The sequence below is a fragment of the Melospiza melodia genome, chromosome 6 (assembly GCF_035770615.1).
Source record: "Melospiza melodia melodia isolate bMelMel2 chromosome 6, bMelMel2.pri, whole genome shotgun sequence".
NCBI lineage: Eukaryota > Metazoa > Chordata > Aves > Passeriformes > Passerellidae > Melospiza > Melospiza melodia.
In genome coordinates this window covers 57,782,771-57,807,245 of record NC_086199.1, presented here as the reverse complement: position 1 = coordinate 57,807,245, position 24,475 = coordinate 57,782,771, and the positions used below count along the sequence as shown (strand labels likewise).

Sequence of the window (24,475 nt, the reverse complement as noted above, 5' to 3'; positions counted from 1 at the left end):
GCCAGTGGATTTTTCAGTCACATAAAGTAATTCAGATTTGTAATGTTTGATAATTAAACAGCTCATTAGTACATATAAAAGGAGTAAGTGTAGGTTCATTCTGACTATACAAGAGGCTTTCTTTTTGGTTTTCATCCAAATTTTGCAAAAATCTCAAAAATTTACATAATCTGCCAGATTTTAGTTCAGTAAGAGCTGCATTTTCAGAACCAGCTCTCCATCCCTTTTGGGAACACTTGAGTGACAGGGTGGGGTCCCACAGATAACCTGCAGAGCACAGCCCTGGCTCAGGCAAAGACCAAGGCTGCATCCCATGGAGCTGAGAGCTGCAGAGCAGAGAACACTGCTAGGAGAGCTCTCCCTGTCTCAGAGAGTAGCTTTGAAGTACTTAATTTAAAAGAAAGCAGAGAAGAGTTGATTAAAGGGGATTGTGGTATTAACAAAGGCTTTATTTTTTGCTGCTGTAATACCTGTGTGTAAGCAAGGCACATGAAAGCCCCTGGAGAAAGAGACATGCAAAGTGCCCGACAGAATGAGGACTTGCCTTTTCAAGAAAATGGGATTTGGGGAAAAAAGTCATTGCTTTGACACATCAGCTACCTGCCCAAGCTTTGTCAGGTGGTTGCAAGAAAAAACAAACATTTCCAAGTGTGAAGTTATCCTTTGTATCCACAGAGTTCTCCAATCCTTTTCCTGCAGGACAATTTGCTAGCATGAATCCAGAACTAAAGTGTCTCAGAGCAGGTGCTCCAGAGCAGAGTTAACTCCTTGTTCTTTCCACACTGGGACCTTTGCTCCCACCACCCCTTGCTCACACTGAGGGTTTCAGATTCCCAGGCCATTGCTCCACTGTTAACAGCAGGACAGCTGTAAAGCAGGGTGAAGTATTTTTCTAGGTAGTAACCAGTGAGGAGAGGAACAATCTCCCCCTAATCTATCTCATTGAAAAGCTGAAAAGAGGGAATCTAAATCCTCTTGCAAGGAGCAAAAAGTCAAGTTGGGAAGATGTTGCAATTTACTGCCACATTGTGCCAATAAGCAATCCAGAAGGGAATTACCAAGCACCAGGGCTGTCTTTGTATCCCATTTCCTTTCATGGGAAGGGAGAGAAATTTTTTGCACAAATTGAAAGTGGAAAAATTATGTTTTCCCACTGTAGAGCATTGGCCAAAGCCTGGAGTGACATAAATAAATACCACTGGAAAGCAGGGGAGGAGGGAAGGAAGAAAAGGAAAATTATACAAGCTGTACCCTTCTTGGGACATGGCATATTAAAAATGTCACTATTAGGTTGTTTTCTCTAGGACTGTGGAATATTAAACAAGCCAGAGACTTTGAATGTTCATTTTGTTTCTTGGTCTGTCCCTTTTGCCTGACACACATTTTCCTACTGTCCATGTACAGCTGCTTTGTTGGCATCAGCCATCACCAATCTAAGTGCTGGACAAAGTAATCCAAGTGGTACAAAATGTAATTTACCTCTTGAGAAGAGAGAGAAAAGTGCAAAATTTCTCTCAAGAATCTTGGAGACAGCTCTGCTAGCCCCCTGAACAGGGGCTGGTCTGGCTCTCACTGGAGGAAACAGAAACTCTCTGGTTACACACAGGACAAATGGATGTTTTTGCTGTGGAATAAATTCTGTCTACACTGGATAATTATACAAGGGCTCCTTCCTTCCACTGCAGAAATTAGTGAAAGAAATTCTCTAGCTTATCTTCAGCATATCAGACCAGACAAGCACAATAATCCTGACAGTATTAAGATAACACTTCAAGTTCTTTGGATAAAAATACATCAGAAGAAATGTCAGCCATCCATACTTCTCCTGGGTTTAGAGTGAAGATCTGTGAGCTATTACACATTCCACAGGTGCAGTAGTCTGCATCTCCAAACATCATCTTTAATGCACAGTTGATAATTAAAAGACTACCAAGACCCTGTAGCCTGTGCTCAGAAATGGTACAGCCCAGTCAGAGACTGGCAGCAGTAAATTCTCCCTCACAAGCTGGTTTCTGGCATTTATTTTTTGTCAAATTTCTCTCATCTTTCTTTTACTGGTGATGGGGAAAGTAAAGGAAGTCTTGATTGCTGGCCAAAGCTCACATCTATTTACCTCTCCATTAGCACATCTCTCTGTGCTAATACACGTGTTTTTACCTTTTAAGCTGCAGGTTGGCAGACTTTACAAGTGCTACAAGATGACAGCTACTGGAAAGGAGCTTTCCCAGGCAGTTGGTGAAGCTGTTCAGACCTGACATGACCATGATAGGTTTGTAAGAATTAAATCCCACTTTTGTTAATAAAAAAGGAACAATAAGGAAATACAAAATGAGCTTGCACTTTAGTAATCTGCCCCAGAAATTAGCTATTCTTGCTTTTCCACTTGACCTTGCTACTGGACTGAGGAAGAATGATTTACTACTAAAACACTGCCACTTATCTCTTATTTAAATTTGCATATTTTATCCTGAGCTACGAGATAATGCTATGATTTTGGCTGCGAGGTTAAAAGATGTTTTTTAGGTAAGCACCAGGAAATAAGGACCAGGCTACCTCTCAGCTCTTGCTGCCAGCTTCTAGCCTGCCCCAAAACAACAGATTCAAACATGAGGAGAGGCATCACCACTCCCTGAACACGCTGGGCACAGCAGAGCCAGCCCTAACTGTGTCTGTGCGTGAGAATGGGGAAACACTGCTGTGTTCTGAGAGCCTTTGCCCTTGAACACAAGAACACTCTGCTCCTCCTGTGCTCCAGAGTGAACAGAGACATGCCTGTGGGATGACTTCCCCACTATTTACATATTTCTGCTCTGTCCTGGGTTAGTCAGTGTTTCTGTCTCCAGCCTGTAACCTTTGGTCAGGTCTGGGATCTGCCTGGACTTTCTACAATGGTGCTGGAAGAGAGATTCCTCCTGCAGTTCCAAATGCTGTGGGGAGGAGCAGGGTTAGGGTTTTCTCCCTGAGGCCCATGCTGCTGCTTCACTGAGAAGTAGCTGAAATACCTCATATAAAACCAAAATTCACAACAACGAGAAGCTGTTTTGTCTTTTACAAGAGCAGGATCTCTATAGAAGCATTTCACAGCCCCAAAAGTTTTCAAAAGAAGAATATTGGAGGACTTGGATCCATAGCAAAAAAACAAACTTCATCCAAACACTCCCAATGACTGTGGCTGGCATTGGACTGGACCCGTATGTGAAATGTAAGCAAAATATCCTCAGAGTCCTTCCCAATATAATGGATTACAGCAAGAGTGGTTTATATATATAAAAAATGGGCTTATAACAAAAGGGCATTGCTATGTACAGGGCCTTCCCTTCCCCTCTCCAAACATTCAGGGGAAAAGGCAAAGACACTGTTCTCCCACACATGGATACATCACCTCCTCAACAAACACATCCACAAATTTGTTTCCCCAGCATAAAACTAAAACAAGCAGAGAAATGTTTTTCTTCCAGTGTTTGCCTTCTATTTATTTTCTGTTGCTACCTTTGTGCCTGCAGCAAGGCCAGTGTTCCAGAGCCCCAGGCCCCACTGGTTTTGCATCTGCTGCCTCTCAAACCCCAGAGGATGGCACAGGAGCAGCCCCCCTTTGCAGCTGGCAGGCACAGGACTATTCCAGAGCTGGGGTGAACAGGCAGAATGTGGGGAACATAAACAGGGGGTCCCAGTGGGACAGGGATTAGAAATGGCATGAGGCATATCACATCAGCTGTGCTTTCAGCAGATTTTTAAGGAATTGGAGCCTTAAGTTTCCTTTTTAAGAGCTGCGATACTATTATTATTATTATTATTATTATTACTACTTTTATTCCAAGTTTCTTTATCATTATTTTTGTTTCCCTATGGTCTGCTCCACTGTTCACAGAAAGCAAAATTCTGAAAGGTTGCTGGCAGATTCACATTCATTTTTCAAGATGAGCAAATAGCTGCAGGGATTTATTCACCCAAATTCAAGCAGAAAAAAATACATAATTAACTTATTGGGGGGAAAAATACCCAAACCTAACTTCACATATCTATCCAGGGCAGCCTCACAGTGCTGTCATTCAGAACTTTGCTGTTGTTTCCTCAGTACTCGGGAGCATCACTCTCTGTGTTAACAAACAATCTCTTCCTGCAAAGATCAAGGACTTTAAATTTTGGCACATTCTGGGCACTGTAAGAACCATAAATAACAACTTACTGAATGAATCTCACTTCACCAGGCATGACTTTCCCAGACTTGTGTAATGTGTGAAATCATTTATTGCTGGAAACAGGCAGCCACAAAAGCCCACTGCATCTCATTGTTTGAAGCCTAAACCCCAACATCATTTATTTCTAAGCTAGTTTTTGGGTAGACACAGAAATCAAACCCTTGTAAAATCATTTTAATTTCCTGCTCTCATTCTTTGGGCATAGAGTGGGCCTCTGAGATATTTAGCTTCTCTTTTTTTCCCCACATTACTGGTAAACTCCAGTTTCAGCTAGGATGCCCATAAACAAAACTCATGTCAGACAAGGCAAAGGTTCCAAGAAGACAGTTACTAGCTCAAAGCCAGAGTGTTTCATTTTAGACTTCATCCCTATTTAAACCATGCAAATCTCAGTAAGTATTGAATTTAAATCCACTGTCACTTTCTCCAGGCTCTTGTCAAAGAACTCATTATTAGTTTCTGATTTACAGTACCTCCTAGATCCCTGTGCTGAGAGGGACCACAGTGCACAAAGCAGAGCTGCTGCACACACAGAGCAGGAAGTGGTCTCCATCCCAGTGTTTGGGATCCCAGACAGAGCAGACAAAGGATAAGGAAGAGGTGCTATGTTTCCAGCATGTGATACTCAGCAGGTCAGAAGGATAGCTCAGGATCCACAACATGCAGAACCTTATCTACCACATCAGATTTTGCCACCCTCTTACCAAATGAAACCAAGTATATACATACAATAAAGGGTACATGTGGATATAGTAAAGCACATGAACATAAGCCCTTCTTGTAAGGAAAGTTTTGTCCCTTCTTACAGGAGCAAGCGCAAAACCTCCCAAGCCTCTCAGATCCATGTGAATCCTCTCTTTTCCCCTGTGTTATGGCCTTTATCCCATGGCCCTCTCTGACACAGAAAAAACAGCTCACTGGAGAACAGTTTCTGCAGGAGAGCACAGTGTAGGGATATGTGTTTACCAAAAGGGATCTTTATAATCCCTGGTTCCTGTTGCTCCTGGTGCCCTACTTCTGTGTGCCAAAAGAGTATAAGTTCTGTGATATACTCTTCTATAAGAGTTCTGTGAGCAGAACTCTTATTCCATGCTCCAAGGCCTGTGGGACTAGGCAGCTACCAAGAGCAAGGTAATTGCACAGGCAAGCCTGAACTCCCAGCCAGGGCTGCAATGTATAAAAACCTGGCTGCCTGATAAAGTCTTGGGTTACCACAAGCCCTCACTATCAGCAACAACTGTTTTCCATGCCAAGCTACCTTGAGCCTGTCAAAGTATTTTTTATTGTTGATTTTCCCTGGACAGTGCCCAGGGCACCATATGACATTGGCTAGGCCCGCTGTCCCAGGGAAATGTTCCAGGGAATGGCTGCTGTCTGTCTCATCCCTCATGGCTGAGGATCTTTCCCACAGCAAGGCCTCCCTGCAGGACTGTGCCTGTGATCCACAGAACACTACAGAGGAGCAACTGGGAGTTCCAGAGCAGAGCAGCAGTTGGCAGCTGCACAGCAGAGCCCTCACTTTTGCTGTACCACTTCTGTGAGTTCCCACTCTCATCACTGTGCCATTGGAAGGAATGCAGACCTGTGTCAATCTGAATTACAGTCAGACTTGTGGGTGCTGAAAGAATGGCAAAACAGAAACAGGGAGAATAAGGTGAATAAACATGCTGCAGGAAAAGTCAGAAGGAACACACCAACAGTATTTCTAAAGCTACCTGCTCCAATATTCATGGTGTGGTTCATATATCTACTAAAGTACTGCAGAAACCCTGTTCTAGTTACACAATTCTCATCACCGGTTTATGTGAAATTAAGGCACCCCAAATGGTCATTTAAACCAAGGGTTACTGACAAGAGAAGGGACGAAAATAAAATGTTCCTGTTGTTCTAGACACAAAAAAGACTGCTAAGGAAGTAACTTTATAAACTGAGAAGGGTCTGCAGCTTTAAGAAATTCTCCCCTAAAGGTTGTAAAGCTTTTACTATGCAAAGTATTTTTGCTATTGTATACACTGGCGGCCACTAAGTGCAGCTATTGTTTCTGGCGGTCATTCAGAGGAGGTCGGGACTGATAAAATGTTTAGCAGAGTTTGTTTGGGTAGATCCATCTGTGTTTTTAACCTCCCATACAGCCTCTGGTGTCCTTTTAAAAGATGCTGGATGTTCCTGAGTCTAATAAATTACAGGCTTTACTTTTATTTGCCTTTTTTTATTATGTATCATGCCACAGAAAAGAATGTCTTCTTTACATTACCCACACTTTTCTGTATGGATTACAGAAGCATCTAAAACATAAGATGTTTCTTTGCTGTGGGGTAGGGGTGCAGCTTACACAGAGCTCCCATTTCCTTGGGAAAGGCCATGTGGAGATGTGGCTCTCACTCCTTACACCTAGGGATGAGTTCGAGCTTCAGAGGAACAAAGAGGGGAGATTGCAGTCAAAGGGCAGGGAAGCAAAAGGTGTGTTCAGAGGTCCTTGCAAGGAGCCCAAGATGGAGCTTCCAAAAGGAAATGTTTTCAGGTCACATGAGCACCAGGAAAAATATCCTAAATAGTTGGGAAGCACTGAGATAGCAGTTTAACACTCCTACTGGCTGGGTTTTTTAGGGCAGGGATTGAAACAGCCCCAACATAAAGTCTCATATTGCACAGAGCAAATCAGGGGAGCTCTCACTTCCCTGCCTGCACTGCATAAGCACAAGGTAAAGCACCTGAGTGACAATTCCTGCTACTCTTTATGAGTACTCTGCGTCCCAAACCTGACATAAACATTGCTGGCACTACACTGTGTCAAAATGCTGTGCAAACATTTGCTGACTGTGAAGAAGGTGAGAAATTGTATCTCCATTTTACAGGTGGGAAAGACAGAACACCCATGGATGTAAAAAGACTTTTAAATCCTGCAGTGAAAGGATCCTGACATCTGAAGACCATTCAGTACATTCCCTAAAGCCTCGTGCATCCAGAGAGAGCACTGCCCTGCACGTGTGCCTCAGGTGCCCGCAGCACTCACCTGAGCTTGTCGGCCACGAAGATGACGCGGCGCTCGAGCAGCAGCGAGGCGAAGATGCGGATGATCTGCCGCACGCTCAGGCACCGGAACAGGCACTCGAAGTCCACGTGCTCCAGGCGCGAGTCCATGGGCCTCCGCAGCTCGATGACCTGCACACAGCCAGCAACAGCAACAGGGGTCAGCACTGCCTGCCAGGGGCCTGCAGCCAGCCGGCCCTGCAGGGCGGCCACAACTCACAGAGAAAAGCAAGGCACACTTCTTCCCAAGAATATTTCTGACATTCACACTCTCCGAACCTCAGAGGAAGAAAAAACAATTCTTATCTTATTTACTGCTCCTGTGTTGTTCACAAGTGGAATGCATCATGGAAGATTGTTTACCTGAAGGGAATTGATAACTGGATTGTTTTGTTCCCTGACCACCCAAATCCAGGGGTGCGTGTGGGGACTGTCAGCTGACAGTGACAAGATTCTGTGCAGTAGAGTGCAGTTGAGTGCTTGGCAGATTCAGTTTGGATGTAACATAATATAGTGTAATATAATATAGAATAATATAGTATAATAAATTAATTAGCCTTCTGATAAGATGGGGTCCTCCTCATCATTCCTCTCCTTAGTCGGGGGTGAAAATATCTGCTATACTGCAGCACTGCCCCGTGCCTGAGGGGACACACAGTGACGCAGCCCCTCGTGTGCAGGCACAGAAAAATGGTGTATTGCACAATTCCTGGCATGCCATTCTTCCCAGAATACAGCTGTGTGCACTGTCTGCTGTCGTCTCCAAGGGAAGCATAATTCCCCCTTCTAAACATTCTGTAAGGGATGTAAAGCTTGGCTGAGTTGAGAGTATGAAGCAAGTAAACAATCAAACACTGGAGATGGAAGCTTACAGGGTTGAAAGAGCCATAAAGTCAAGGTAAATTGGGTTCTGAACTTGGCTAACAATTCATATTAACATCTACATAGGAGCCTGGGACTCAACTAAAAGGCCAGGAAGACTCTGAACCCAATTTGCTTCATTTCCACTCTTCTGTAATGTGCAATTCACTAGATAATGTTTAAAATCTTTCTCTTTTCATATAAAGATACATACATATATATACTTAACTGGGGAGTGAGGACAAGGTCTTAGAAGGTGAGTTGTGACATCCCTTTACAGTCTAATTTTCATACTTCATCCATGACCTCTGGCCCTCTCCTTCCTTTTCTCAAATGCCTTTTCCTTGATTCCTTTATTACATCTTCCTTTACTCTGCAATTGACATGTTGAGATGTGGAACTTGAAGACAGAGGACAGAAAAAAGAAGAGGGAAAAATAACATGAAGAAGAGAGTAACAGAAGGAGAAAAATATGAAGTACAAGAGAGCAAATGATTGACTATTTAGAGGAATTTGAGAAAACAGAAGGGAAAGGGAAGAAGTTGGCCAACTCGAAGCCATGTTGAAATATCTGAATATATATCAACAGGAACATGCAGGCATCTTCTTTCCATATGTCCAAAAATCACCATCACTTTATTGCTTTAGACTAGTTTTATGTTTTCATGCACGTGACAGTAAATTCCACAAGCAGACTGGATCAGGTTTTAACTGGAGTAGCCCTTACAAAATTCCTCACAAACACTGTTTTAAGAATATGCCCAAGATCACAGGATACTGTAAACAAAATAAGTTCATATCAGTTTAGTTGTGATATTGTTTGTGATCAGCAACACAACAACTGTAAAAAGAAACCCAATCTTAGAACAGTATATATCAAATCAAATAGATTTGGTTTTTTTAAGCCTGAAATACAGGAACAGTGTGATGTATAGACACCCATCACTCAGCTGCTGCCCCAAACAATAGCAAGAAACAAATCGTGGAGCGACTGTACCAGGAATGGCTCCTTGGAAATGCTGCCTAACTCTTTCTCACAATCAGCAAATGTGCCCACTTCCATTCCTTAGCACTGGGATTGCAAGCTCAAATCAAGTGCATGTGCTAAATCAGGAGGGGCTGATTCTACTGCAAACCTGCCAACATGAAAATCTTGCTGCGGGGTAGGATGCAATGCAAGTTATGGCAGCTTTTACAAATACCAGGGATGTTTTCTGCTGCCTGGCAAAGCCTGCTGCCTCAGTCTGCTCATCACAAAGAAATACACTGTCTGCTTCCCAATTAATCACCATCTTTGTTTAGGCAAGAGGAGCCACAATGGAAGGATAAGATTCTGTTCCTAATTAAGCCAGTGCATTCCATTTAAATAACGAGTTTGTACTAGCACAACAGAGAGCAAACCTCAGCCAGAAGAGAATTGTTTGTTTGTTGGAATTATCTCAATATTTTTCTCTGGGAGAGTTCAGAAGCTTGAGCAGAGGATAGAGAAGCTGCAGATCATGTCTCCCAGTTACATTCACACAGAAAAAACATTGTCAGCTCTTTTCTCTGTTATGCCAATCACCCTTTCAGATGTTGCCTCTCCAGAAAAAAATGCATGTGACTTTAAAATGCCTTGCAAGTCACTTATACAAGGAACATATGGTACATTTCATACCATACATTATAGCCCCACTCCATTGAAATCAGTGGTGTTACATTTAGAGAAAATACAATTTAATGCAAAAATAACAAAGGCACTGTAAAAAACCCTAAGGAGGGTGAAACAACCCTAAAGGGGAGTTTCTTCTCTCTGTTTTTAATAACTGGGACAAATTATATTCCTGTCTTGTGTAATGAATCCCCTGTATGTGCTTGACCATCTGAGTGGAGCTACTCTATTCTTACATAGGGGCATTCAGAGAACAGAATTTGACATGGTAAATGGCTGGCCAGCCCCAAATTGAAAAAGCCTTTTAATCAATACTGCCATTTTCCAATAAGGCACATGTTGTCTAATGTTAGGCTTCTAGCTACTTGAGTCAGGAATAAAAAGAAGTGGCATCTATTATATGTGTGCACACGCACACAAAAGAGTTTTACATGACATAGTTTCCTTTGAGAGCCAGTTTAAAGGTATTTATTACCAGGGAGAGCCATTTAAATGCTGCTGGTCGCTCCTACCATGGCCAGGACCAGCAGTAACAAGGTTTGAAATAACAAGCAGCTGCTGAAGTGCTCAGGTACAGACAGCATGGGAAGCTCACACTGGCCTGTTATCACTGTGGTAAAGCCCAGCAAGGCTGCAGTCTCTGAGCTGCACTAGGCCTGGCACATGGGGACATTTGTGTTGGCTGCGTTTCTTACACACAACTTAATAATAAACATAAAATAATAAATACCTAACCATAAATTGGCCTATAACCATCAATGGGAACTAGCATTAGCATGTCCACAGTGGTGCAGCTCATACTCTGCTTATTTTGAGGGTTAGCCAGGCAACAGCTCTGCAGGGTTTGTTTGTCTCCTCCTGCTTTTCTTTTGCTGTTTTGATCCTGGAGTGGTAAAGAGTAAGGCTTTGACTTTTAATGTTTGCAGTTGCTTCTTACCTCATTTCCAGCTCCAGGCAGGAAGGTTTTGACTTTGATTGTCTTTCCAGGTGCAGGAAAAGGAGATTCCATCAGACTTCTCATAAATGGATATACCAGGGCAGCAGATATTCCCCTTCTCCTTTCAACCTCATCCAGGATCTGGTCCATTAGTAAGACATAAGTGAGAGAGAGACAGAACATGTCAGCATCACATAGACTTTTGAAGCATCCTTTGACCCATGTGTGCCTAAACATATGGCAGGTCTACGTTTATGTGTCCTCTGCCATGTATTTCTTCATTACCATCAATCCATGTTTTTTGTTACAAAATGAAGCCTGTTTGTGAATGTTATTAACACAGAGACAAGGAAGAATTAACAAGTCTGGAAAAGAGAAAGAAGACTCAAAGAAGACTCAACATGACTAAAGGGATGTATATATTGCTGGGATTAAGCCTGAACAACAGGGTGAGCTGAGGGAGAGAAAGATGAAGACAAATGCCATCATCACAGCCCAGGTCAGCATCACATCTCAGTGGTACATCTTGAAATTTATATAATGGAAAAACTTTCTTGTGCACTGAGCATCTCTTCCATTTCAACTGAGAGGGCAGGAAAAAGTCAGAAAGCAATGCTGCCACCATGACAGCAGGACAGGGCTCCTGAAAAGGTCCCAGCAGTGGCTGTCAGGTCAGACTCTGTGCTGAGCTGGAGACCCTGAGCTGCCCCTGAAGCACACCCAGCTGTTCACACTGGTGCCTGCCTTTTCTCTTGATGAAACAGCAGGCAATCTAGTCTTGAAATAAGCAGATGGAACTTCTTAAATATAGAGGAGACTATAATGTTCTTCTCTCTTTGGTCACATGGGGCAACATAGACTAGATCACAGCTAAGTTTTCCCACATTAGACTGAGCATATAGATGATAAAGCTAAAGAAGACAGAAAGCAAGGTTCAAAGCAGCTGGTGGTTTGACCTGCAATGGTGATCCTTTAACCACCACTCCAGAGCAAAAGGCCATACAAGAGTTAGTGGGCCTGGGCCAGACATTTTCTCTTGTTTCTCTTGGAAATGATTTTCATTGAAGCAGAACATTAAAAGACACTTAAGGCCAAGCTGGTGACCTGTAAGGAGAGCTGGTGACACCAAATGCCAGCAGAGGCATTCACTGGTGCATAGTTTCCCCTTCCTCTCTGTGACATAATGAAGACCTAACTAAAGCAAAGCTGGCCCTGTGTACATAACTTGCATTCCAGCCCTTGGAAGTGGCAGATAACCGTAAATGAGGCCATGGATTTCACTCTGGATGTCATTTGCAGCACAGCCATCCTCAGCAAACAAAACCAGTGGGAAGCAGCAATGAAGCAGGGCTGTGCCCAGGTCCCTTGCTGCTCCTGCACGCTGCCAGCACTCAGTTGTGTTCCTGCAGCCACAGGACTGGCTATTTGATGATTTTGTTGCTGGACTTGGGGTCATGTGTGTGTCATATGCCTGGCTCCAAAGACCTTCACAATGCAAATAAAAGGAGCATTTTAACCAAATAAAAGTTGAACAGAGATCCCAAGAGATAAAATGGTCAGAAACAGCTGCTGAAACCATGACCAAATGTACTGGCTGGAAGTTAAAATATCTGTGGTTCTCAAGTCTGTCTCAGCAATAGGTATTACAACAATGAGTGAGCAGGAAAGGCTTTGTGGAAGACAATGATAATAAAGTTATCAGAAATAGGAAAAGAAACATTTTAAACCAGAGGAATCTTTTTGCTTTTGTGATAAATAATATCCAAGATTTAATATCCCACGCTCTTTCATCATTCACAGTGTAAGGCAGAGACAGCTATTCATTGTATTGAGGGCCAGCTGTCTGACCTTATACCTCAGCTGCAGTCTTACTTGGTTCTAAGGAAGATACTTAATTTTTTTTTCCTTCTCTCAAATCTTCCTTTGTAAAATAGAGCACTATCTAAATTAGATAAAAATGTAATAGCAAACAAAAAGCCTTATGAGTTCTGTGCACACCACAAGTGTGGTGAGCTGGGTGATCCTCCCAGAACAATGCATTCCATTTCCCTCACAGATATCTGGGTTTAGATACATATTACATCTAAGAGACACTGTCATAAACCCTCGATTTCAGAGCTTTATGAAAGACATCAGAAGCAAAATTGCAATTAACTATTTGCAACCAAACTGTTGTTCTTCACCAAATGTTGTGTTAAAATTTTATCTAGAAAAACTCAAAACCTGCTTTAAAGATAATATTCTGTATGAATATTAGATCATATGAAAAATAGAAATGCTATGCTTTTATTTAACATCAATGATTTACACGCTCTTTTCCACTTTATTCCTAGGAAAATTAGCAGGTAAAATCTGTGAAAGTTCTGAGAGATTTCCCATATCTGAAGTGAAAATCTGGCAAATTAAAATACAATCAATTAAAATTGGGCCAATCATAAGATCATCTGTGCTTTCTCCTAAACTCCTTGAGTGAAAAAAATAAAATTGTCCCTAGCTTTAAGTGTATAGAATTCACATATCAAATAATCTTTTTTCTCAAGCTCATCATTCCAGAGGGTGTTGGAGCAAAAGTGGTACTGGCCCATCATCCAAACTGTGGATGCCAAGAATTACAGCTCAGCACAGAATGGCTGTAGAAAACAATGGAAAAAATTTTGGTCAGCCAGATCACACAGACACCCAGATGTTTTCTGAATCAATTTCTGCCTCAGTCACAGAAGTAATAAGACATTCTTTGATTTACCAAATAATAGGGATGGAATATCCAAAACAGCAACTGTAAAATAGTTATCTCCCATCAAAGGAAGGAATTCTTCCAGCCTGGTTCATCACTGCAGATGTGTCTCAGTAAACAATCAAATTAAAAAGCAATATTAAAAACTATCTCCTTACCTTAGAAAATAAGTCAAAGCACCCCAGGCGGCTGATGACACAGTAAACTTCAGGTAGGCGTGGGCCTTTTCCATTGGGCTGATAACAGCAAAGAGGAGATGGGAATTACACATTCATGTGGAGCCATGAGGAAATACACTTCTCTCCCTCACCACACGGTTGGCCATCATGTGGCATCTCTCACTATTTGCTTCTCCAACAAATAGCTGCTCTTGGAAAAGCATCAGATTTCTTCCATAAGGCAGGAGACTGAAAGGCACAGATAGAGCTTATCCCCTTTGGAAATCACAGCCTGTTGGAGCTGCATCCCAGCCTCATTCCAGCTTGCAGCCATAAAAGCACATGGAACCAGGGCTGTAACTCATGCCTCTGCTCTCTCTGTGCCCTGCTCCTGCTGCAGCACAAGGAGTGGGGCCACCCTGGGGCCGTGTGCTGCAAGAGGAGAACTGCAACACCAAGGGAGGCCACGATGGCTTTAGGTCCCCACTCCCTCACTCCATGGTGCTCAAAGAGAGCTAAACCTACAGAAAGGGAGCTCACAACCTAAACAAAGCAGGCTGCATGAGTAAACCATTAACTTCCTCAGACCAACTCCTGATAAACATGAAACTCGCATAACTTAAACTGTGGCAAGTATGAATCAATGATACACATCCCTCTTACCCCCTCCCCAAGAGAAACTGTGGAGACCATCCTCTATAACCATCCCACATAAGATTAATCCTGGAGAATCAAATGATACTTCCTCAGCATGCTGGACTCTGCTACCCTGCCTATTCCACTTTGTCTCTTGTTGGACTCTACTGGTACTCAACTTCCCTATGGAGTGTTTGAAATTCACATGCCACAGAGATGACAATCAAGAGAAACTGAGGGCTAGCTGTGCTTTTTAAACCTGAATATTGCACTCTAGACTTGGACACTCAGCAGGTGCCTGCCTGTTATAATAAAGATCACAAAAAAAATACCAAAGCTAAGTGAATACAGATGAGTCTATTTCTGGATCCAAACCTGCTCACTACACGTCACATCTCTGAAAAAGCAGAGCCCTTTTTTGTCCATATTAGGTATAAAATCCTTTCTAAAGGCACTGAGTGATTATATCAAGCATGTGGGATTTTGGTTAAAATCATTGTGTCAAATCTGCAGGAATGCCGAAGCCATGCCAGGAGCCTTGGACAGCTCCCAGCCAAGAGCTGTCTCACTGAGTGCCAGTAAAAACATCACATTCCTGGGTCATCTATAAGACCAGAAACAATAACTGCTTAGCACTTACTCCAAGTTTCTCCTTTATGAAATATCATTGCTTTCAAATGTCTTAAAGGCTACATGTCTGTGGGAGCTGGGATTCTTCCCTCCCTGCTCTCACTGTGTAGGACATCCTTTTTTGTTATCTCAGAGAGCTTTTCCTGCAAACAGCACGGCCTCACAGATGCACACACGTCAGCTCTAAGGGCAGCAAGCAAAAACCTTGAGCAGAGCCATTCTGAAGGGCAGAACTTCTCAAATTTATAGCACTGGCAACCCTTCACATAACCTCCCCTCTCAGCCATCAGTTTACACCTCACTTTAGACTGACCTAAAACACCCACTGTGCTTTAGTTTGCTTCTTTCCTGGGCAAGATCATCCTGTGGGACATGAATGACACTCCTGCCTGGAATCCTCCCTTGTCACTAGGGGACACTGGGGTCTGCCTGTCAGGACCAGTGTAACCTCCTCTCTTCCCAAAAGGGAGCTCTCCCAAGTGGCAGGCTGTGCTCTACAAGGTGGCTACACAGTCTTGGAGTCATGCTGTCCATCCAGGACTCACTCCTGCACACAAAGAACGGGTCCAGATCAGGAGAGCAAAATGCTGAAGTAGCCCAGCTGAGAGGCACCCAAGTGACTCTGCCCCTGTGCACTGCACTGCTCCTGAAAGAAGAGAGATGAGGGGGATGATAGTTTGGGCTTGATTTCATTTCAATTTGTTTTTGTGGAGCCCAGGATATTTTCAGCCTTAGTCCAGTATCACAGAATGAAAATGCTAATGAGTTTTGATGATAACAAGACAGTTTCCCAAAATTACGAACATAAACTGACAAGAACTTGGCTGAGGTGGAGAAGCCAAGCTCTGCATCAGGGCTGGTCCACACGTGGCTCAGGACAACCTTTTTTTATAGTGAGTTTAATCTGAATATTACTGACTAAAGCCCACTCCAAAATCTTTGGCAGGAAAAACAAGAGGCTTTTGCTCCAAAAACTAAGCTTCCCATTTTTCTCTTTCAAATCTCACCTCCCTGTCCATGTGCTTGGATTCTATGGAGCCTTCAGAGATCTCCTCCCAGTCTGCCATAGCACTGAGCTGTGCTGTGAGGGAAGTGGCCTTTGCAAAGCACATGCACTATCCAGTACATCCAGAAACAGAGATATTCCTTAGTGGTGCCAGAAATCAGAACAATTCTAACACTGGGAGGCTACAATCAGTTTCTATGGAGGCTCTTGATTCCTAGTTAGGGCAAATCCAAATTGTGACCATGAGAAAACTGTGGGTGTTGTAAATCCAAAAGCACTTGTTAAAGATGTCTTGTTCTGTAAAACATGAACTTTGGGTGCCAGAGCACTCGGTGTACACAGGGCTGTCAAACTGCTTGGGCAAGGGCAGGATGGGAGGGAGCAAGGAGAAAATGGGTTTTCCAATGAGCTTTTTGCAGCTCCATAAACAGTCTGCACCCCACAAAAGTTGCTTACACACTGTAATGAGTGCCCTTCTCCTGTCCCCAGCAAATGCAGGTTAGTCCCACCTAACAAATGCTTTCCATGTTTTCAGGTACACACCACGTTCAGGCAGCTGCTTCTCCATGGACTCCTGGGGCTGGCTTGTCTTAGCCTAGGAAAGTGCTGGAGGATCAAATTTTATGTGAGAGGGAAGGGGGGTGTAGGATGAAACAGCCCCTGCAAGGGTGCCCAAATCATCTCTGCTGCTGACATGTGCACTCACTAGAAAAGCTGTTGCAGAATTGCCTTGGAGGTATCAAGATGTAACTGGAAAATTTCATGCTATCTATGGAAATGCAGATTGTCTGCTGTGGGACAATAGGTTACATTCCATCCTAATCCTGTTCCAAAATGAAACAAAACAATATAAATACATTTAAAGAGGATACTGTACAGGATTTGTAGAACAAACAAAACATAATTGTCACTGTATCCCTTGAGGTAGTTTTGGCACACAGATCCCAGAAAAGGTCTGGAAGAATCTGAGATCTGAAGGAAAAAAAGTGGAACAGTTTGTTCATATCACAACACGCCAAAGGAGAGCAAGGCTGACAAAACACAATCGTTTCCTAAATGCAGGAATCTGCACAGCAGACCCTGCAGAAGAGCAGCCAGGCATCCTCACAGGATCAGCCAGCCATGGAGCTTTTGCCAACGAGGCTGCCAAATGCACCAGAAGGTGTGAGACACCTCTTGCTGGGTATTACAAGAGCATCCCCCACCAGGACAGCTGAGGAACATTTTCTAAGGAATTAGCCTCACAGCAGTTGGCTTGGCTTAAAGTGGAGCAGTTTATAAGAATTTTAGTGGGTTTCATGGTACACACTAGTGAGGCTGTCCCACCATGCACCAACCTTTGCAGGGTACATGAAATTATTACACTTCCAAACCCTATAGAAAAGGCATTTCAGGTAAATACCCAGATTCCACATTTCTCCCAGCAGGACAGGAGGAGGTTGCAGTACCAAAATAAAAGATTTGTGCTACTTTTGCCTTTTCCACTACTTTCTTCTACTCCTCCAGGTAGAAGAAATGCTGAGGTGTTTCTCTGCAGCTCCCAAAATGCCCTCTCTTTCTAAGCCCCAGTTTTGCTCTCAGAAGGGCATGGCTGGATTTGCCCCACGAGGGGCACAGCTGGTCAAGTGCACTGGCATCACACCTTCCTTTCCTTGGCTGAGGAGGCTCTATCAGTAGGATGAGACATGTCAGCTTCTCTGTGCCAGAATCTTCTGGCTTCTCTGTTTGGAATCCAGATTAAGCAACCTGAATTAAGTGATCACCCAAGGTGGCAGCAGCAGATCTGCTTTATAACTGGCTTTATAATTATTAGATAGATTTAGCAAAGCACTACCTATTTTCCCTTTTTCTTTTTGCTATTTGATTGAGTTTTGCCCTATCCAGTGGAGGATAAAAATCTCCAATGCTGTCTCAAAACACCATTATATAAAAGCATGCACTATTGATTTAATTCTGTTCCTGGTATTTCCTAAGATACTCAGCCATCTTTTGCATCAGCTGAAAGTCAGTGTTCTATTTTTATGTTGTCCTTAATGTAGGGTGAATTTCACTGAGCTTTAAATGAGTAAAAAAACCCCATGTTAATGTTTCATTGAAAAACTGATTCAACATTCCTGTGTATAAATCTCTTTTATTGTCACTGGTTATTTCAGTCTCAGCATGGTTCAGGATCAACCATTTGGCATTTCACAGAGGCAAGCTCTGTGCATGATTACAAATGTACTGACATTCTCAGAAAGATAAAAGTCTCAAACCACCTTCATCTGGTAGAGGGAAAACAATCCATTATTTTATTCTAACCAATATCCTCCGAGTTTTTGTTATTATTTTTCCCAAATAAGACCTTATTATCCTTTTAAATGATAACTCATTTAAAAAATTGATTTGTACTGCTGCCCTACATCTTGTTCTGCTTATTTACAGCAGTAAGGACGAATTCTAGGTGCTTTCCTTGCTCATTCCTGAGTTACCCCCTGACCAGCCCTAGATTTACTGCAGCACAAGCCTTCAGTGACATTTCCTGCCCACACATCAACCTTGTGGTGGCCCACTGTGACACTGTTTTATACAGAGAGAGTCCCTGTGATGCTACCTATGGCAAACACCGCCCCCAGAACTGATAAACAAGTTTTCTGTTTAATGAAACTTCTTACAAATAGAGGAACCACACACAGCAAACCTCCCAGAGAGCATCTGCAGTCTGCACGCCAGGGGCTCTGCCCCCAACAGAGAGCAGGGAGCAGCAGGGTCAGCACAAGCAGCAGTGCAGGACAGAGGGTGCTGTGCCACTGACAGGGAGTGCTCTGCTGGAAGCTACTGAAGGCAGGTGATCCCTGCCTGAAAAGGTGGGAAATCATGCCCGAAAGGGAAGGGAGGGGAAAGTGCCAGTGTGAGTCACTCTTAGAGAGGGGACACGTATTTACAAACTGCTGCAGACATTCATTTGGCACAGAGAGTCAGCCAAAGACTCCTGCAGCATCCAATATCCATATAAGCTCCCCAGCCCAGTGTGGGCAACAGCCATGAGAACAGGACAGGAGCCATGGCCTCCCACCCAGTCACTCACAAACAGCTCCAAACCTATCCAGGAGGTGCAAGGGCAGTGCAGGGACAACCAACTGCTTTCTGCTTTGCTGCCAAACCATCAGGTGTGCAGGATGGACGCCAGAATTGCATTGTACTCCACCTCTCTTAACACACTCTGCAGATTCCTCCCCCTCAATACACACACTGCTGTGCTCTCAGTTTATCAAGTGTCCAGGGATTTTCCAGGTGATGGGACAACACTGTTTGTAGGCTCCCCACCTCACCTATTGACCACCCCTGGTCATGGGGACTGAAAGTTGTGTGAGAAACCAGACTTCCCACTGCTGGCACCAGCCTGTTGCAAGGCTCTGAGCCTGCAGACTGATGACACAGTGCTGGCAGAGTCATTTGAGATGTAAGCAGCTGCCTAAGAGATAAACACTACTCACAAATGTTTAGAAATACCAGCTTTGCCTTTGTTTCCAGTGTTGTAGTATTTCTGATTGTGCTTGAAAGTACATAGCATAAAGAATTTATGAAGTAAGTGCTCACACAAGAAACTTTCCACATTCTCAGGAATTCGCTACAAACCTCGGGATCTATCTGATTAAAATGGCCATTACAAATTCTTATTTCAACTTGATCTCCTTACATTTCCAAATTTCAGAATGAGAAAACCCTGCTTCCTTTCAAAACCATGAGAGACACCTTCAGTTCAGCCTGTAGTTTGGAGATCCTTCTCAAGAGGATTCTGCCCTCTGAAGTGAGGGTGATGTACTCACCAAGAGCCTCCTGCAGTAGCCGAAGCGCCGGCTCCCGTCCTCCCCAGTCAGCATGAAAGAGAAGGTCTCACTAGGAGAAAGGGAATTGCCCATTGCAGAGATTATAGCAGAACTTCAGCATGGCTACAAGGTGGAGCACTTAGCAAGGGACACTCATCAAGTGAGAGATGCTACCCACTGCAAGGCCTTCATCATTAGGACATACTCTGTGGAAAAATTCTGGCAGTGATATGGTTAGGGACAACCAGCTGTCTTATCAGATGAGATGGGTGCTGAGTGTCAGTGACTGCAGAAGAAATATGAGAATCAGACTTTGAGGACAGTATTCCAATGCTCCTTTACCTTTAGTTCAATCCTGTCTTTGGACTGAGATTTGTTCTTAAAACAAGAACCTTAGATATTCTCTGAGAGTAATCATTTTCTAATCCAGAAACAACACGGGTTTCCAAAATCCAACTCATTTTATGTCTCTGCCTAGGGCAAATACCATTTGTGACAGAGCAGTAAAACAACAGTTTTGCAGTAAAACAACACTTTTACAGTAAAACAACAGCACAAGTAAAGGCATGGATGAATTCGTGAATTCACAGGTAAAGGGATGGGTGATCTGTGAATTTGTGCCTGGGCTGTGAAACATTCCTGACTGCTTTGCAAGTTTTAAATGGTATTATATAAAACAATTCCTGGTGCTGAAATGCCAGGGTTTGTATAATTACAGATGTCTCTGGGGAGACCTTATTGAGGCCTTTCAATACATAAAAGGGGCTTCTAAGAAAGGTGGGAATAGACTTTTTAATAGGGTCTGTAGCAATAGGACAAGGGGTAATGGTTTTAAATTGAAACTGGGTAGATTTGGGCTAGATAAAAGGAAGAAATGTTTCACAATGAGGGTGGTAAAACACTGGGACAGGTTGTCCAGAGAGGTGGTGAATGCCCTGTCCCTGGAAGCATTCAAGGTCAAGCTCAACAGAGCTCTGATCAAGTTGAAGATGTCCCTGCTCATGGCAAAAAGGTTGGACTGGATGACCTTTAAAGGTCCCTTCAACCCCAATCATTCCACAATTCCATCCCTTCTGCCTATCCTGTTACTCTAAACCTTTGGATCAACCAGTTCTCACATATCAGTGCAGGGGGAAAAAAATTATACATTTTTGAGGTCACTTTGAAGGAAAAAGAAAATGCAAGCCTGGCTCCCTTTTTCCTTGCCCTTCTCCTACAGTCATTCATTCCAAGGGAAGGAAGAGAGGGCTTCTCTGCTAGGACAGAGCACAGCTCCAAGAAAGTCTCAGACAGCAACATTTTGAGCCAAATGAAGGGGTAACCTGCAATGTTAGACAAGCACTCTGAGGTGAATTACTGGGGCAGGGGGTGGGCAGGGCCCCATCCTTTTAAAGATCTATTTTAAATACTTCCATTTATTCTTTTGAGTTTAGCACTCAGAGGAACCTTCAAGCCTCTTCCCCTCAGCCACACAGGCCTGTGAGGAAGGCAGAATAGGGAAGAAAAAGAACACAGAACTTCAAAAGAAAGAAAGAAAAATTAAATACAGCTGCTTGATCACAAAGTGGCCAAGACTCAAACTGCTGCTTCCTTAATTGGGCATTGATGAGGCTGAGGCTGTTCCAGTGCGCTCCAGCACCACTGCAGCACCACTCCAGGGTGCAGAGCAGCTCTGGAGCACTCACCTGTTGTACTCAGAGACAGGGAGCCAGTCCTTGGCATCAGGGAAGCAGAACTGTGGGATGGCCTTGAGGCGCTCCTCCGCTTCCCGCATCTGCTTGGTGGGCCTCTCCAGCTGCCGGGAGAACAGCGAGGGTCAGCCAGCCCTGGGTGTCCCCTGCAGCTCTGCTCAGGGCCACAGTCACTGAGCAGCTCTGAGAGCCATCAGATTATCCTGTGGTTGTGCTTGGCAGAGCAAGGCATGACTCCAGGACAGGCTTTACATTTTTTTAATTGTCTGAAACTCCCTTGTTGTACTTAAAACACAGCCCTGACTCAAATACCTTTCTGCTGCAAGAGCACAAGAGAAATGCCAGAGATCAGCAAAAGTCTTTCCATTGACTTCAGCGAGTTTTGGAACAAATCCTAATATAGCCAAAAAGTGAAATATTTAGAAACTGAATTTAAACACAGTGTTTAAAGCATCCACCATCAGGCCAAGTTCTCCAGCTCCGGAAAAGATACATTTGAAAACAGGGAAAGCTTTCAGTTACCTTCTCCATGTCCTTTGCTTTGGAACAGATTGCTTTGGAACAATTCTGAAAGCTCAGTTTAAGAACTGGATTTCTATTCATTTTTCCATTTATTCACCTTACTGATCTTAAAATGAGCTGTACATAGGAATTTTTCTTTTACCTTGGGAAACTGGTATGTCACTTCTGGGAGGTAAGTGTTTTTAGAGGGCTTCTTTTTCAGGGACACTACCACAAAATACTCAAATAACTCCCGCTCCTGCCACTCAATCAGCTCCAGCTCCAGGGTTCGATAGCTTGGAGCCCTCTTCAGCATTGACTGGATGTGCATAAGGCGCTGGGTGTGAGCTGCCATTTAAAAAGAAAAGGGAATAAAAAAAGAGACAGATCATTACCTGAGACTGCAATGTGTTTGTGTAAGCCACAGCCATTCAAAAAGCACTTTCAATTTGCCAGAGTATTATTCCAAGCATGTTCTCCTTTCAAAAGCAAACCTTCTAGTTATCAAACCTGTAGTCTCCCTCACTAATTGCACCCATAAATCAAAACTCTCAACTCTCTCCAAGTACTGAAGTTATGCAACACTCAGTCACTGAAATAATTTGCAGTTCATAACTGGTACCCTGGCAAAGGTCTGGCTTTTCTTCACACATAAGACTGGATGATAAACCCTTATGTGGTTGTGCAAATGCACTGGGGCCTCCAGAGTGACACATCTGAGGCCTGGTTTACCCCAGTGAAAAACAGTTCTGTGCCCTGTCCCTACACAGCACAGCTTTTTGCTACACACCACGTAAGGCAAGCCATGGAATAAACTCCAGGGAAGAGGGACAGGGAGGAAAGGAAAGATGTGCCAATTGCCTCCTGTGGGTTGCTTTGTTAGTGCTAATTCAGCTGGGGGATGATCTTAAATTCATGGTCATTCATGAAGGCAAAGATGTGCCTTGATCCAGTGACTTGTTCCTTGATACCTATGGAGGACTGGTCATTAACATCACTACCAGTTCTGGTATGCCAAAAAAAAACCCTCTATTTTCTGACACAAAGAGAAACAGAACTGCAAGTGCTTTGGGGTTGGTACAGGTAGACAAAGGAGCAAGGAGGCATTTTCCCCACATCACTGTACAATGTTGCATACAGCCTGTTTTGGATGGTCATACCACCACTTATCTGCCACAAATCTGCTACCCTAAGACAATGTTTTTCAGAAAGTTTTGCTGCATGTACAGCAAGCAGGTGTCATCTGCAGTAGGTAGACATGGATGATTACCCCATATCTTATAATAGCTCCACACCCTAGTCTTTTTTACCCCTTGCCTACTGACAGCATGATGGGTTTGTAGTAATGAAATCCATTGCTGCCGTCTTCAACTTTTTTATAGACTTCTTTCTGTATGAGGAACAGGAGAGACTAATTTAGTGGCCTGGCTCAGGCAGAGTTTGTGCAGGTGCTGATAAAGGAATTTCTACAATTTGGAGACTGCAGCCTTATAAAAGAGTCTCAGAACCGCAATGTTGGATCAGACCCAGACCCTTGCCTCCAACAGCAGTGAGCAGTAAATACTGAAAGCAGCATATGAATAAGAAAGGAGCACCTTTATCCAGTCCCATCCCTCTAAGCCTGCACCCAGCAGTCAGTCTGGAATAGATCAGCATCTCTGAAGTGGCTGACAAAACCAATCTATCAAAGGTTCTGTTCTTCATTAAGTGACACAGTTGCCAAATCCTTGTTAGATCTTCATAGCCCATTTTGTCCTTGCTTTCCACCTTCATGCTCCTGTGTTGGAACTTTGGGAGCTCTGCAGCAATGGAGTTAGGAAACTATAGAGAATATAGGCCATGGACAGGAACAATGTGCAGCAGCAGCAGAACACACATTGATAGGGTCAGGGACAGGGGCTAACTAGAAGTCAATGAAGGCTGATCCCTTACCTTTAAACCTGTCATCTGAGTCACTCTCACTCTCACTGTTCTCATCTGCAGAGGACACAGAGGCATCAGTTAATGCAAAACCAGAGCAAACAAACTCAGCTCACTCTGCTGCAACTGGGAAAAATCCTATCTCACATCTCTGAGCCTTTTGATACACACATGCACTTCTCCTCAGGCTTAAAATATCTTGAAATAAACAGTTTGAATGACTCCTTGGATTGTGTTTTCCTTGGATTCAGTTTCTATATTGCTTGAGAGTAAGAACTTCATTTTGATGAAAGGGCAAAATTCATTCTCCATTACAGCAACTGTTTGCACTGAATCCCCATCTATGCTGAGCTGCAAAAGTGACATTTGGAAAATAGGTCTTAACCCTCTCCCTTCTTGTTTTCAGGTTTCAATTTTATTTTTTTTTTCTTAAGTTATGCAGCACTTGAGAAGTCAAAGTAAGCTTTATGAACTTTATCTGCCTGGGCAACATTCCCAATCACCAGAAGTCACCAAACTGAGTTAGAGTTAAGAGGCAAAAGTAACCTTATGACAAGATGTGTTACTGAGGGGTTCTTGATTAAAGCCCTATTGTATTCTTACTACAAACAGGGCCTGAATTTTCCTTTCCAGAAGAATTCTGAAGCACAGGGTGAGTTACACACTGTGAGTACCAGGAAAAATCATGAGAGAACTCCAGGGTCAAAACTGC

At 43.4% G+C, this 24,475-nt stretch overlaps 1 protein-coding gene across 3 annotated transcripts in view; it reads right to left on the bottom strand.

Annotated features, from left to right (window-relative positions):
• DENND2B (DENN domain containing 2B) overlaps positions 1-24,475 on the bottom strand; it is a 152,463-nt gene that overhangs the window by 15,249 nt on the left and 112,739 nt on the right. For all 3 annotated transcript variants that reach the window (XM_063158505.1, XM_063158504.1, XM_063158503.1), the window contains 7 exons: positions 23,776-23,820; positions 22,007-22,191; positions 21,337-21,446; positions 19,652-19,721; positions 13,571-13,648; positions 10,679-10,819; positions 7,213-7,361 (listed from right to left, as the gene is read on the bottom strand). In XM_063158505.1, the coding sequence (XP_063014575.1) occupies positions 7,213-7,361; positions 10,679-10,819; positions 13,571-13,648; positions 19,652-19,721; positions 21,337-21,446; positions 22,007-22,191; positions 23,776-23,820 (778 nt within the window). The remainder of the gene's footprint in view (positions 1-7,212; positions 7,362-10,678; positions 10,820-13,570; positions 13,649-19,651; positions 19,722-21,336; positions 21,447-22,006; positions 22,192-23,775; positions 23,821-24,475) is intronic.